At 39.7% G+C, this 16103-nt stretch overlaps 1 protein-coding gene across 1 annotated transcript in view; it reads right to left on the bottom strand.

Moving 5' to 3' along the window:
• Positions 1 to 534: 534 nt before the first annotated feature.
• Positions 535 to 16103, bottom strand: part of IKZF1 (IKAROS family zinc finger 1) — a 133952-nt gene continuing 118383 nt past the window's right edge. The window contains exons 7-8 of the mRNA XM_018558053.1: positions 15576 to 15707; positions 535 to 1258 (exon numbers count right to left, since the gene is read on the bottom strand). Coding sequence (XP_018413555.1) covers positions 555 to 1258; positions 15576 to 15707 — 836 coding nt within the window. The 3' untranslated portion in view covers positions 535 to 554. The remainder of the gene's footprint in view (positions 1259 to 15575; positions 15708 to 16103) is intronic.

Here is a 16103-nt window from a genome sequence, read left to right as displayed (position 1 = left end):
AAGCTATAAAGGAAAGTTGATTTATTTATTAAAAGCAATAGGAAGGAATGTACAAGCCAATAAAGCATTCTAAAGGTAGGACTACCATTATAGTTCTGGATGTACTTTCTAAAGTACCTGTGTATGTCATATGGCTAAAATAAAATAAGAGGTTAAGAAGTTTCCAATCGTCTTTAGACTTCCTGTAACATATATAATGTATTTACATAGGCATGAATAAAATATAAGCAACAATGACATTCTCTAATTTGTTTAGTACAAATGTCCTTTAAAAGATTTCCAAAAACATAGATGCTCCAAAATGTGGCATCACTGTGTTACAGTAAAAATTGTATAAAAAAAACAAACATGCGTCCTCTGTGGGAAAAAAAATAGTCACATTACTGGCTCTTGTAGATTCTACATCTCTTTTTATTCCTGTGGGTGGACATAGAATAACGCCTGAATGCTTTTCTGTTGTTCCTAAATGTTGAGCCTCATTTTTTCTTCTTCCATGCAACTCTGGTGGAACCAGCACACAAACATTGATGGCTGCTGACAAAGCTAAGTAAGGCTCAACCCATGTTGAAACGATGCTCCCCTCGGGTTATATGTGATGAAAATTCATACCTGTCCTGGCTCTGGTAACCACACATGTTGCACTCAAATGGGTCACGGAAGCCATGACAACCCATGTGGATAGTGTACATCACATGATCTAAGAAAATAACTCGGCAGTGCTCACACTTGTGAATTTTCAGTGGTTCTCCATTGTTACTGATCACTTTAAAAGCATCTTGTGAATTGTCACTGGCAGCCCTAAACACATCAAATGCCTTATTTTCTTTTAGAGAAAGCCCATTTCTAGGATGAGGGGTCATGTGATTCGTGAGATAAATAAGGCCTCCCCTTTCATCATTGTTGCTTTCAGTGTCTGTGGAATCTTGGCAGCTATTGCTTGGTGATACCCCCTTTTCAGAAGAGATGGATTTAACCTGGGAAAGCAGCAGTAAATTTTCCACTGCACTTTCATGTGCTGCTTGGTTAGGATGGGAGGCAATGTCAGGGTGAGGCTTATGTAGGGCATACATTGTGTTTATGGCTGGAACAACTTCAGGACCACCTGGTGGGGTCTGCACCAGAGGACGCAAAGATTCTGCACCCAGATATGTAATAGCATTGTTGATTGCCTGATCCATGACATGTGTCTGCATCATGTCACTCTCCTTCTCATAATTAGCACTGGCATCAAATGGGAGATCTGATAACCGCTTCTCCCCTATGAGAAAAAAAGATAAAAATATTAAATATATTATTATACATTTTGCAGAGCTATAAAAAACAACATGCTACAAACTGATATTCCTTTCTTTCATGAAGCTTGTCTAGTAGTCCATTCAGACATTACCCTTGTCTTTTATTTACATAGCTTATATATCACAATTATCCATTACAATTTAAAAATACTTTTCTATTCTTCTACATTGTGCAGAAAAAACTGCATTATAGGCAGAATATAGACAGGTTACTTTAATTACTAGTATTAATTAATATTTTGTTAGTATAACAGAATAGTGAATTTCAAAGTCACCATCGCCGTCATGATTTTACCTATGCTAGATTTGAAAACCGGGATAAATAGGCCGATCCTAAAATTAACCTAAAAAAACATGATCCATACCTTCCACCACTTGCTTTGTAATTTTTTCTCTCTATTGCCCTGAGATCCTTGAAAAGGAGTGTGCTTTACTCCTACAAACAACCAGATTCCTGTTCACTGATGTGACAGTAATAAAGCCTAGGCACCCCAAAACTAAGTAAGGAAACCCTGTTGCAAACTCGCCAGTTTGCAACACAACTAAACCAGCCTACTGATTAAACTTTTTTTCCAGAGAGTCTGTACACTTCAAAAGGGCTTTGATTTAACCATAGGAATTGCCATTACCAAAAGTTACAATAACATTTATTAGCAGAACACCATAACCAGAGATCTGCTAGTGTTACTTGTCATACATCCCATCACAACATATTTATCCAGGCCTGGATTATAAACTTCTTAATGGCCGTCATATAAGCAAGCCAGGAAGGGGGTAGGCCACAGCCAGTGACAAGGACACTGGCTGCTGTCGTAAAAGAAAACCACACTGTATTTTGGAGATCCCAGGGCACTCGATGGATGAAAAACCCTGGTGTGCAGCAGCAAATAATAAGTATCAGATTTTTAATTTTGTTCTTTTTTTCCCCCTCTACTGCCATGGGCTAATTTTAAAGAAGACCTGTGCTGTAAAAACATTGGGAGTCCACCGAGGATTGATTGAGTATATCTTTTTTTATTTTAGACCCTAGACCAAAATGAGTGCTTAACTCTTGTAGTGTGGGGGTAGCCTCACTGCCAGGGCTAACTTTTTACAAGCTCAGGGTTGTTCTTTAACCTCCTCCCGGCCTTTGTAAAAATACTTCCTAGAGCTTCCTAGATCTGAGTGGGCATATTTAAACGTCCCGTCAGCCACTCCCACTCCAACCTGCCCAAATTTAAAAACAGGCAGCGATGCCTGTGTACATACAAGTGACCGTCGGCTATAGAGCCGGCGTATCGCTTGTATACGGTGCCAGTCCATGCGCCCCCCCTCCGCTGCCCCCCCCTCCCGCTGGTCCCGGGCTCGCTGTGCCCGGTACGAGCCCAGGACCATCATGGTGGCTCTGTGAAAGGGGATCAGAGGGAGATCGGTACACAATCTCCCTCCAGTCCCCTCTCAGGTGTCAGAATGCGGAAGTGATGTACATTACATCACTTCCGAATTCTTGTGTCACTCTCCAGCTTTAGACGCAGGAGAGAAGCTGATGAAGCAGAGCTCTGCTTCATCAGCATCTTTGGGGGTCCCTAGGTGACTTTGGAGACCCCTAATGTCTCCATAAAGAGGATCTGTCACATCTCTTTGCTATCACATAGGGGGTTTCCTAGCTCCCTATGTGATAGCAATAAAGTTAAGTGGGAAAAAAAATTCACAAAGTCCCACATGAAAAAGAATTTAAAAAAAACACAATTTAAAAAAAAGTCCCCACCCATACATACACGCATGCCAACATGCGTCTGGTGCGTATACGTGTGCGAAAACGACGATTGCACCCATTAGGCCACACATTAATCACTAATAACACTAAACTGATGAGCGTCACCTATGGTCATTTTTGGGTATGGTAGTTTTTTGCGATTTCGCGGGTGTGTGCAAATTTTTAAGCTTGACATGTTTGGTGTCTATTTACCCGACGTGACCCAGTCAGTCTTTTATATTTTACCAAAAAATTGGGTAATAATAAATGTATTATAACACAATGTAAAAAAAATGTTCAGTAATTTTTTTAAATATAGTAAAAAATTAAAGCCCCAGTGGTGACTAAATACCACCAAAAGAAAGCTCTATCTGTCCCCCAAAAATGGTATAAAATTTATTTCAGTACAGCTTGAAAAATACACCTGGTCAGCAAGTGGTTAAAGCATAAATTACGTACATGAAAGATCATTCCAGGTGTAACAACATCAAATTTAGGGGTAGCCCTGAAAATATTTTGCAATTAGAACTCCAAAGTGACCTTTAACAACTTAGAGAGCCCTACTGCCCTCTGCAAGCAATATGGAAGTCCTCATAGATGGGGTACATAGCATCCCCAAATCAAGTTCCTTGCCAGATCCCACCCCAAGAGGTGTCCTAGCAGGAATCCACTTTTTTCAACTTATGTCAGCTGCCAGGTAAAAATCTTCCACTACCTGACAAATATGAAGGGCCCTATCTATATGCTGACTCTTCTCAAATTACTATTTAAAATAGGAAAAAGCTTTTGCCATTACCCAAAGTACTCAGAAACATCAAGATATTCTATAGATGGGAATACCCCACAAAGCCCCTCGTTTCCAATTATTATTTATCTATTATTACAGGTATTTATACAGTGCTGACAATTTATGTAGCACTTACATTTCCTGCCCTCAAAGTGCTTAAAATCTAAGGTCCCTATTCCACACTAATACTAGGCAAAAAGTAGACAGCCTTCCACCATGTCTTTAGAGTGTGGGAGGAAACTGCAGTATCTGGGGGAAACCCGTGCAAGCACAGGGAGAACATGTAAACTCCTTGCAGATAGTGTCCCGACCAGAGTACAAACGGGGGAAGCCAAGTGCTGCAAGGCATGTGCTAACCACTACAATGCAAAATGTTTACTATTGCCAGCCTGAAAGGAGGTTTTCACCTGCTTAAAAAATAGAAAATCCTACCTCATGACATCAATTCTCAATTGAAAACATATTTGGCATGTTTGGAGCTTTACTGTTCTTGATCTATCAGTTCAGCGTCTCTATCTGACCAGTATATTGGGAAACTGCAATTCCTTTTCAATTGCATGTAGGTCCACTAGAGGGAGCCTAATGACTGTTCAGTTATACAGTATGTTCTGACCTAAGAACAAAGCAGAATATGCTGCCGATGGTACCTGAGATTGTCTTCAGGTTGAGCTTAACTGTTTTTGTGTCTGTTTCTGTTTTATTGTTAACCAACCAAATCTCTGCAATATAAAGACGTTTATTCTGCATGTATATTCATAACCAAATGACCTCCTAAGCTTTGGACCGCATGGCACACAATACCCTGCATCTTCTCCACATTGCTACTTATTCTTGGGTCCTAATGTGCTATCCCTTTCAATTTAACTATATTTGCAACCACTAAGACCCACTTTATTCCCCTCTCTATGACAAACAAATGTATTTCCCTCATTGCCAGGGGTCTAAGCAGTCTTTACACAAGATAGGCTCTACAAAGGGAGATATTATATTTGTCCTGTTGTCCCATTTCTCTTCAGTTAACAGTCCGCCCCTAAAACTTTAACAATATCCAGATATCTTCATGTCTAACACTACTAAAAAGAAATGTGGTGTTCTTATTCCATTTAAAGACTTGATCAATTTCAGATGCATTCAAACCACCTTTGATATATAAGCCAGATATCTTATACTTTTACTTATATGCAAATTAAATCATATCTTTATACTGTTGAATCTCTACATCTGAACACCAAGCAAACTAAATTCCTTTCTAAAAAGTATAGCATGTTTGCAAGCTACACAAGGTACACTAATAGTAGGGAGAGACTTTAATATCATAGGAGACCTATCGAGAAGGATCAACTTCTCATCCAAAAGCAGGAATCCTGCACACTACCGTAATCATGTTCTGCACGATCATGACCTGTATAATATCTGGAACTTGGGAAAGGACTTCACATACTTTTCTGTATCTCACTCTAACTATACTAGAATTGACTTTTTCCTAGCAAATGGTCTCTTCACAATGTTATCTCCTCAACTATCAAAACCCCATTGCATGATCTGACCACACTCCAATAACAATCAATGTTGCTGAACACCGTTGCAATACTCCTATCCAATTCTTTGAAATTATTCATGTGCATAACATTGATCACTATGCATTGTGGAATGGACATAAGGTTTATATGAAAGGTGAAACTGAAATTCAGCTCATGTACTAAGAGACAGAAAATGCTGCAGACTGATCAACTGCAAAAAAAATTAAAGTCTTCCCTTTCCTAAACTGTCCGTATCTATTCTTAAAGCTAGTCAACAACTGAGAACACTTCTCCACAATTGTGAGCATCTTAAATGTATTAAGGTAAACCAATATGCCCTAAGCAATAAAGCTAGTGCAAATTTAGCCAGAAAGCTGAAATACCTTAAACACAAGAGATTGGGGTTGATTCGCTAAAAGCAAATTGGCTGTTCACTTTCGCTGTCACAAAATTGCACTTTGCAGGAGAAGCCTCTCCTTTGTATAGTGAATGAAGTGAATCATGTGCAAGCACAAATACTGTTTTTGTTTTTTAATTTACTTGCACATGACTGTGCAAGTGCAAATCCCCTTGCAAAGTGAATGGCCTATTTGTCTTTAGTAAGTCAACCCCATTGTCTCTTGTGAATTCTAACATTCATCAAAAATCTCTCAACCTCTCAACCCACAAGATATCATAATACATTTAGCGAGTACTACAGTTCACTCTGTGAACTACGACGAAATCCCCACACTACCCAGCCATCGCCATGTACTACAGAAATATTTTTTGAAAACCATCACTCTTCCCACTTCTCTCAGAACAACTAGATTCCTAATCCCAACCCTTTACCCCACAAGGTATTTGTTACTGAGTCACAAATTCCCAATCTATAGATTTCCAAATGAATACTATAAACAATTCAAGACAATCCTTACTCCGTACTTAGCTAGTATCTACAATCTAGATGCATCCTCTGGCTCTTTTCCAGACAGAAAAATTACAAGTGGTAATTCTAACAATTCCTAAACTGAAAAAAGACCCCTTGTACCCTCCTAACTACAGACCCATCTCCCTCGTCAATAACGATCCAAACTTATGCCAAACTTATTGGACGTACTGTATGTTACTACACATAATCCCTAACTTGATAGGGCCTGACCAAGTTGGCTTTATCAATAAAGGCATACAAGGCATACAAACATAGGATGGCACCAAGAGACTAATCTTATCAAATTTGTGGAACTCCAGAGAACACTGAACTCTTTTGCCTTGGTGTGCAAAAAGCATTCAATATGGTACACTGAGTGGTTTTTCATAAATGTATTTTTTTCGGTTGGTTACTGTCAGCTGTTATGTCACTATACACAGCTAAAGTATTATCTGCAGGCATGTTCTCCAAGGAGTATCTAATAATTAATGGTATTAGAGAGGGGTACCCACTCTCCCCAATCATTTTTGTTTTACATATGGAGCTGTTATCTGAACACTTAAAATCCAACCCTAACATTACGGGCCTGGAAATGCATGGCCAACTCCAAGTTAGCTATTTTGTGGGTGATGTAGTCCTTATAGGGTCTAATCCCCTTACTTTCATTCAGAAAATCCAGGATATCATTAGCCAATTTAGTGCAGCCTCCTATTACAAATGAAAATAAGACCATATCTCAAATACTAAACCTTCATATTCTTTCTAACTATCCAACAATCACAAAAATGACCATACACCTGGGCACCTACCAAAATAAAATTCCTGGGCATTTAGATTTTGGCCATGATTTTTCAACCATATGACCTGAACTACAAACATTTTCTCCATTACCTACCATAGAAACTCAACAAGCTAAAATGTTATGAATTATCTATGGCAGACAAATTCGCAGATTTTAGGAAGCTTATATTTCCTAAACTACTTTTTTTCAAACATTTTTATTTCCATTGCCCTTGCCATCCTCATTTCTGACCTCCATGCAACATATCATTAACCAATACATACAGAATAGAAAATGTCCTTGATGCGTTTTCCATAACAAGACACATACATACAGGTGGGATGGGACTCGTGAATGTTCACCATTACTATAGGGCTGCTCTACTTGACCAACTACAGCACTGGTGGAGACCCTTACCAGAAACTCTGGTCACTTATAGAATCCTCTCTCCTTCCTGCCAATAACTCACAACTAATACCCATGGCTGTCAACTGGGGCTACTCCACCACGCATTTTATTACTACCCATCCCAGCAAACTTAGGGTCTGGTCTGTGGGCTCCTATTCATTCTGTCAATTCAAAAACCAACCAGAAGCTTGTCCTCCCAATATAGGTCCTAAGACAATTTATCAAAGATCTGAATTTACAGCCTTTGAAATTACTTGGCATTACTAAGTTTCATGATCTCTTTACTCACCATTCTTTGAAATCCTTTGAGACCTTACAAAAGAGGTTGATGTGCCTCTAGCTAACTTCTATCAATAATTGCAAATACCTCATCTTTTACAGGATAACCATATCAAGTCTGAGATGATGAAGTGACCCAAAACCTTAACAGTTTTTCTAAAACTGCACTGGGATTATATGTCTTCAACATAATAATGTTGTCAGTTTAGATGCACATAGAGCTGAATTGCAGTATACAAAAGTCAGTCATAAACTTCTCTCTTTCCCGAGGTATTAATACTATGGCATGGCATGACTATGGTATCATTCTTAGCTGAGTTATCAGATCATGGAAATGACCCTTTAAGGCCATCCACAAGTTTTTTAGGTGCATCCTGGGAAATTTTCTGGTGCTCATAACAAATATTCTGAAGCACAGTGAATACTGGCAAATAACAAGTAAATAATGCCAGTAACAAATTGTCTTATAAAAACATGTAGACCTAGATAATTGCATATTCGAATACATATCTAAAGCTACGGACTCATTCACACTGGCAGTATCAAACCAGCGTTTATACAGTATGTGTTTAGGCCCCATTCACAGGGAGATTTTGTTGCGTTCTGGGATTCCCGTTTTAGATGCAGACCCTGTACCCATTCAAGTTTATGAAAGGGTGACACTGGCCACATCTGTTAGCGGCAGTCCACATGTAATCGTACATGGCACGATTATATGTAGTATGGGATAGATGATTGCCCTTGGGCTGATGATATATGCATCTAGGGACAGTCATCTATCCTGAACCACATGTAATCGTACCATGTATGAATACATGTGGACTGCTGCTAACAGATGCGGCCTGGATGCAGGTTAGATGTGTCAAGGGACAAACATATACACCAAACTGCATGTAATTGTACCATGTATTACATGTGGACTGCCGCTGACAGATGCAACTGGTGTCACCCTGTTATTAACGTGAATGGGTACAGTGGCCGCATGCAAATGGGGACACCTGGGATTCCTGCGGCAAAAACTGTAGATTCTTGTCGGAGGAGTCCCAAAATGCCCCGTTTGAATGCAGCCTTAGACAACATATCTAAACACATATACATGCATGTAACTGATTTTCAGTGGTATCATTCAGCCTTTCCATTTACCTGCGTTAAGTTTAGATGCATTTAGAGAAAATAGAATTCTTCAAAGTCATCTTAATGCGTGTAAACGCACCTAATGCAGCTTTAAGCAGGAACATCTATACTGAGGAAAAAGTGATCTGGGAACAATACAGGTTGTTTATACTTCCCAGATAACTTCCAGTGTGCCAATGTGAATAAGGCCTAAGGATATATAGGGCTGTTTATTTGAATATTACAAATAAAGGTTTTATTTGCAACCAAATAAAGGTATGTTTACAGCTAATCCCTTTGGCCACATACTAGTAAGTTTAACAAATAACTTAATCTTTTTTTACCATGTTTCGTGGGAGTGACAGTACCACCTAGGTGAAAATGTATTGGTTTGCCTAATACAAGAAAGAAACAAGAAAGAAAGTATTAAAAACAACAAAGCGTCTACATGCTAAGTACTTTCTTTTTATCAATAAATATTAATTAACATAATTATAGCTGTAGACACACATTACTTAAACTGGTAATGCATATTTATTACATAAGGTTTGATGGGCAGGGTTAATGTGAAAAACCATACCTTATCAATTCCAGACAGCTAGCAGGTCTCCAGGTCTAAAGGTGCCCACACACTGCACGAAATCCCGCGATCATACGAGAATCGTACAGTGTGAATGAAGACGTGCGACCGTTTCTACTGTACGGTCGCACGTCTTTTGTCTAAGGAGCATGCTAGACTTTTGGCTGGTTTGAATGATGCTCGGGAGACAAATGCCTAACGGGCCGGTGTGCGCACGCGCACACTGCCCGTTCAGCATTGCGGTCATCGCAAGCCCGCCCATCAGGGGGGCGGGCTTGCGATGATCGCAAGTACGATCTGCCTGTCCAAGATGGGCAGATTGTAAGTTTTTTTAATTACTTTACAACCATCGCAAGACTAAGGTCTTGCGATGGTTGTAAAGTGTATGGTCACCTTAACTCTTTACATATCAGTAAAGGGAGCTAATTAGCACATGCAAGTCTTCAACCAGTCCCTGCTAACCCTTCCCAATCTAAAAGTCCCTAAAAATTATTCAGCTGCTTAAAATCACTGGGCTCTCTGACTACTGGTGTTAAACAGACCAACAAGCAGCCATATGGGAAAAAAAACAAATACAACTCTCCACTTTATATTCATCTGAGTGTCTTCTAACTGTCAACATCATAGATTACCCTGTATAAATGCAAAGGTTTATTCTGTTACTGAATTTAAAACTTAAGAAAAGTAGTAGAACCAGTCAAAAACAAGCAATACTGTGATAACTGCATTTATAGCTCCCACCATGCATTGCTCTATTAACTGTGTATTGTATATGGTAAATGTCAGTTGCAAGACAAACCATTTAACGGTGAAAGCAAAAAAAGTGAAAGGTGGGGGTCAGAGGTGTGTGATTTCATGGCTTACTGGCAACTGAGAGAAAGCCTTGCTAGAAACAAGCTAGAACTTGAAAAAAAATTAGTGAAAGCTATCAGACATTAAAGAAAAGAAGAAAACAAAAGGAATTGCATTTAAAGGTCAATTGCAACTTTGGTGCCCCCACCGGGTCAGATACTTCACTTCACCCTAAATCCAGCGATCGTTGCTGCCCTTAACTTTTTCTCTATGTTCAAATAATATTTTAAGAGCCAATTAAATACAGAGAAACACACACACACCCCAAGATGCTTTGCGGCCCTCCAAGCAGTTTCAGATTTTCGGATGGGAGCGCGCGGTGAATACACAGGTAAGTTTAAAGCGTTTTAAAAAAAACGTTTTGCATATATCTACTGCTTGCTAGCAGTAGATATATGCAAAAAAACATGAGCGTTTAGAAACCCTTTAACTACTATGTAACTATGTAATATGGTGAATGAACTAGAGAGGGTGTGCAAGTATCTTTTTTAATGTGCTTTGTAGTCATACATATTTGATATTGAAATTATTTTTCCAAAAACATCAAATAACCAGTTGTGTGCAATTTCCTACATTCAGCTGGAGAGTCTTATTTAACCCCATCGTGACCAGTGACGTACATAGTACATCACTGGCAGTGGGCCGTTTAAACAGACTCTGCCAGGACATCTGTAAAGCCGACTGTGGGCTTTACAATAGAAGTGATTCTGACAACTCAGCTGTTGCCAGATCGCTTCCACGGGCCGGTAAGCTCGGTCCCTCCTGCGGGCCCGGGACCAGCATCTCTGGTGTGGTGGGAACCTGGTGAGGAGCGGGCGAACATCCATTCATCGATCTCCTCCCCGCACTATGGGACCAGTAACGACGCGTATTGCATTACTTCGGGTCCCATATCTGTCAGTGCTGGGCTCCTGAAGCCCAGCATTAAGCTATTGAAGTGTGATCTGCACTTCAATAGCTTATTTAGAGTGTAAAGATGACACTGGGGGTCTTTGGAACCTCAGTATCACCTTAAAGAGGTCCTGCCATTGCCAATATGTTATTACATGGGAGGCATGCAGCCCTCTATGTCAGCGTTTTTCAACCACTGTGCCGCGGCTGCGTATTAGTATGGACATCCGCACCCGTGCAAATGTGCAGTTCAGTTGAGCGTACGGCTGCATCCTCCCATAGAGAAGAACAGGCTGCTGCCTACAAATCACACGCAGCAGCCTGTCCTTCCCGGGAACGGCCCGATACGTCTCCCCCCCGCGAGCATGCGCGTCATAACGTAAACACGCGTCGGGTGCACCTACATACATAAACGATGATCGCGCTACACATGTTGGGTATTGCCGTGCACGTCTATGGACTTTTTGGGGTACTGAATTTTGTTGCCAATTCACAGATGCACATAATTTGTAACCTGGACATGTTGGGTGTCTATTTACTCGTTGTTTTTCACTAAATTGTGGGGTTTGATAATAAGTTGCGTGAATATCTTGCAAAATAAAAAATTGGAAACTGCAGCCATTTTATTCTACAGGGAATAAATAATGTTTGGGGGTTTTAAGTCATTTTCAGACCTAAAATGTGAATTATAACATGTGTGCAAAAGATGAAAAAAAAAAAAAAAGGCCTCGGTCATTATGGGGTTAAAGTGACATAGCTAAAAAATGCATTCAAATAGCCTTACTATTACCAAAAAAATTACCTTATTTGTTTATCACTCAGCTGTAGATCCCTGTGTGTGTTGCATAGTAGCCACCACTTCAAACTCAGTCCCATTATGGACTACAATCCATGGTTTAGTTTACTAATTTGTATTGAGATTATAGTCCATCACAAGAGAAAGCTGCGGTGGCTACTTTGCAACACATTCAGGTAATATGGAGAACAAAAGTAACCACCCTCCAGAAGGAAGTGTCAGCAACAATTCGGAGATGATTTGAGGATCTACAGCCGAGTGATACACAAAAAAATATAACTTTTTGTTAATAGTTAGGGTGCTTGAATGCATTTTAAAGGTTTAACTCCTGAGTTTAGTGTCACTTTAAAGGTTAATAGAAGTAACAGTATTTACTGTAGTGCTTTTGTAACTGTGATATGTTTTTGTGGCTTTTTTGAACTGTGCTCTGTTTAGTTGAGTAGGCTGAACTACATATAATGAGACTAGTAAACCTTTAGACAAGACCGGAAACACCACAGTGCTGGAAAATGGTAACAAAAAGCTTTACATGAACCGCTGACACCGAGAAGGGATGTGAATGCTGGGACCTGCCTTATATCATGTGTCTTAGCAAAAAACAAAACAAACAAACCTCAAGGGTAGCACTTTTTTTTTAAATATAACACTTGTAGGCAGTTGGTTTCACTGACACCTGCTATTTAATTCAATTGTTTGATACTGCATATTTAATTTTCCTTATAGCTTGTACACTTGTTTTCAATGATGTTATGATACTGATTAAATTACAATAACATTTATTATACACTAAAATGGTATTATGCAAACCTGCAAGAAACATGGAGTGCTCATATTATGAGTAACACGTAAGCAGAGGTATCCTTAAAGTGCAACTGATGCCAAAACTTTGTTTTCTAATTTTAGAGTGGAGAGGAATTTGAACACCTGTCAGGTTTTTATTCATGTCTGTCTCCCCATTAGGGAACCCTCTCGATTTATCCTGGTGATAGTTATATCTGAAAGTGAAAGTAGATTCCAAATTTTGGGCTGTCATTAGGTGCAGATGAGGATTTTTCCAATGGGGACACTTCTTTTGGTGATCCTGCGGACCACCGGGGATTTCCCTCTCTTCAGACAGGAAGTGAAAGGAAATATACCAAATGAGACACAGAGGGCAAAAAAAGCTGACTGTGGTTATAACCCTCCCTTATTCTATCCAAAACTAAGAAAAAATGTTTTGGCTTCAGTTCTACTTTAAGAGAAATCATGACTCAAAAATATTTGTAAATCCAGAGATATGGCAGCTAAAGTTATATGCCTACGAAATCTTTTTGGCAATCCTATTGGTGTGATGGGCAACCGTACAGACCAATAGACATGCTGGGGCAGTGGGTGATCTAACACAGTTTTCACTGAAAGTCAACTCTACTAATTAATATTTACATTATATGCTAAGCCTGAAATGTCCTTCAGCCACAGGTTCATTTTCAGCTTTTGTAACTGAAAAATATTTCCAAATACTGTGGTACTCCTCAGTTCCTTCAATGGCAGATAAAATTAACCGTCTCTGGGGTCTATTCACGAAGCTGCCGAAGGATCTAGCCGTAGCTTCGGCCGATCCTTCGGCTAGCTTCGGCCCCAGGACCCCTTCAGTAGAACCGAAAGGCTGCTGTACGGGCTATTCACTATAGCCCGTACAGCTCCCGAATGTGGCCGAGCGGTTCAGTCGAGCCGAACGCATATGCCTCGGCTCGGCTGAGCCGCGCTGAAAGCTATTAAAATGGGGGTACAATGCTAGTTTACTATTGGCTATTGCAAATTGAAATAGCCATTTGGAATCTAGCAATGCATTCCAATGGGCAAAAAAAAAGCAGTGTTTTTTTTTCCTGGGTGGCCGGGAGAGGGAGGCTCCCAGAGCGCCTGGGAGAGTTTTTGCTTTTTTCTTTGACGGCAGCAGAACCGCCGGACAATAGAAAACTGTTGGGCGGAGCTAGCTGTCATTGCTAGCTTCGCACAATCATTTTCTATTAATTTTTTAAAACTTTTTTAAAACTATTTTTCTGTTCTGCTCGGTCCCTCTGAGAGACCGAGCAGGACAGCCGAGCCGAATGCCGCTCAGCGGCCTTCGGCTATTCACTCACTGCTGTTCAGCATCTATAAGAATAGGCCGAACAGCAGTGAGTAGCCTGCCGGAGGTTCGGCTCAGCCGATCCAGATGTTGGATCGGCTGAGTCGAACTCCTTCTAGCATTGTTAATTCTGCTGAGCATGTTCACATTAAACGTGTGTGTTGGTGTATGTGAAACCACATTTTACTGTATGCACCTAGATATAAAGAGGCCCTTGGCTGTAAGAAGTGAAATTGATAAACCACCCTCTTTCCCCAGTTGGTGGCACAGTATACAGTTTTTGGCAGAAGAAACAGGCAATGGCAAAGGGATAATAGCTGTGGGATGCTACTTGCAGATTTAGGTGGCTTTGTCTGTTTCTGGGTAACTGGATGTGCAGTGTGGAGCAAACTGTCTGTGACCATTCTTGTACTGTCTAAATACATGGGGCAGTAGAATATTTAAAGCAAATCTCTGGGGAAAATATTCCTAACGGGGGTCGGCCCACTGCAAGGGTTAAGTGCTCATTTGTGTCGAGGTTAAAAAAAAAAAGCTGCACTCACCCAAATCTCAGATGCGGCTGGCTGAGACAGCACTCCCTTCTGCCTGTCTCCTTCTTCTCTGCAGCAATGGTATATTCCTCAGAGACCTAACATGCTATAAACAGTGTATAGAACGTGATAACATTCCAATCCTTGGACTGCTGCAGCGGAGGGGAAGAGAGGTGGAAGGGACCGGTCAAAGAACAAGCTGGTTCCAAAGATCAGGTGAGTATAACTTTTTTCTTTTTAACCTAGACACAAACGAGCACTTAACTGTTGCAGTGTGGGGGCAGCCACACTGCAAGGGATAAGATTTTTTCCCCCTGGAATTCTTTAATATTCTTATCTAAGTTAATGTTATTATGTTCTTTTCTAAAAATCACACATTGTTAACATTCATATTTATTATAGGATACGGAGTAAAGATGACACCTAGTTAATGGTTGATTTACTTGAAATATTTCTGGTGAAGAACGACTCACATAAACAGTTTGGACCTCCAGATTTTATGTCATTTTTAAGTTAAGTTGGCCATACACCAGTAGAATTTCATTATATTTTTCAAAAACTTTATTTTCCATTTTCTTTGAATTTCATTCAATTTTCTAACATTTAGTATGGTCTGGTTGATGTTCATTTTCTACCACAGTGATGAAGAAAATTGAAGGAACAGGATGGGATTTTTTCTTGTTTCTTATCATAATGAACAATTTATAACTGTTAATGTGACTTTTGTTTGTGAAAAATTGTACAAATTGTGATGCATGTGTGTTAGGTACAAAAGATTAATACATCTGGAAATCCATTCATGTAGCAGGTCTGGATGAAATTTGTAAGGGCCTTTGAAAGAAATTGGTTAACAAAATGATGGCCAGATGATGGCCAGATCAAATGCTCTAATGAACGATGTCGAGCAAATGTTCAAAATTCTAAAATTGTATGGCCAGCTTTACTCTGTTAAGATTATTCCTGCTAGACAGAAAAGGCTACAAGTTCTTACCAACAAATTTCTGAGGCATACAGCTCTTACGTTTGGCAACGTTACTTGCAATTCTGTCCAGAACAAGAGATCTCTCAGAGCCAAGCTTGGAAAGATCTTCAGCCATTTCAGCCTGGTTTGTCTCTTCTTTTACTACTACAATCAAAAGATGTACAATAATTGAGATTATAACTCACGCCTACAAAAAAACTATTGACTTGCGTACAACATTCTACTAAATATAAAAATGAATAGTGCAAAACAAATTTTTCTTCCTAAAATTTACAAAACTTATTAAAACACTCCAAAACTCTCGACTGAAAAATGTAAGAGCTCACAAAGTTTATTCCACCACTAGTAACCTAATAGCACTTGTTTTACAAAAAAGAGTATGCCCTCCTAAGCAAACATTTCAGTGCAGACAGTTTACTCTTCCTGGACTATGACACTACCAAGGTCCTGAATTGACATTACAAAATTCAAATGCTTTTAAATTCATTTTAATGAACAATCAGCTTGTGCCAAACTTTTTTGTCACTTTATACCAAT

This window comes from Nanorana parkeri, unplaced genomic scaffold (genome assembly GCF_000935625.1).
Source record: "Nanorana parkeri isolate BGI_ZX_2015 unplaced genomic scaffold, ASM93562v1 scaffold317, whole genome shotgun sequence".
NCBI classification, from domain to species: Eukaryota; Metazoa; Chordata; class Amphibia; order Anura; family Dicroglossidae; genus Nanorana; species Nanorana parkeri.
This window is presented reverse-complemented; position numbering and strand designations above follow the sequence as displayed.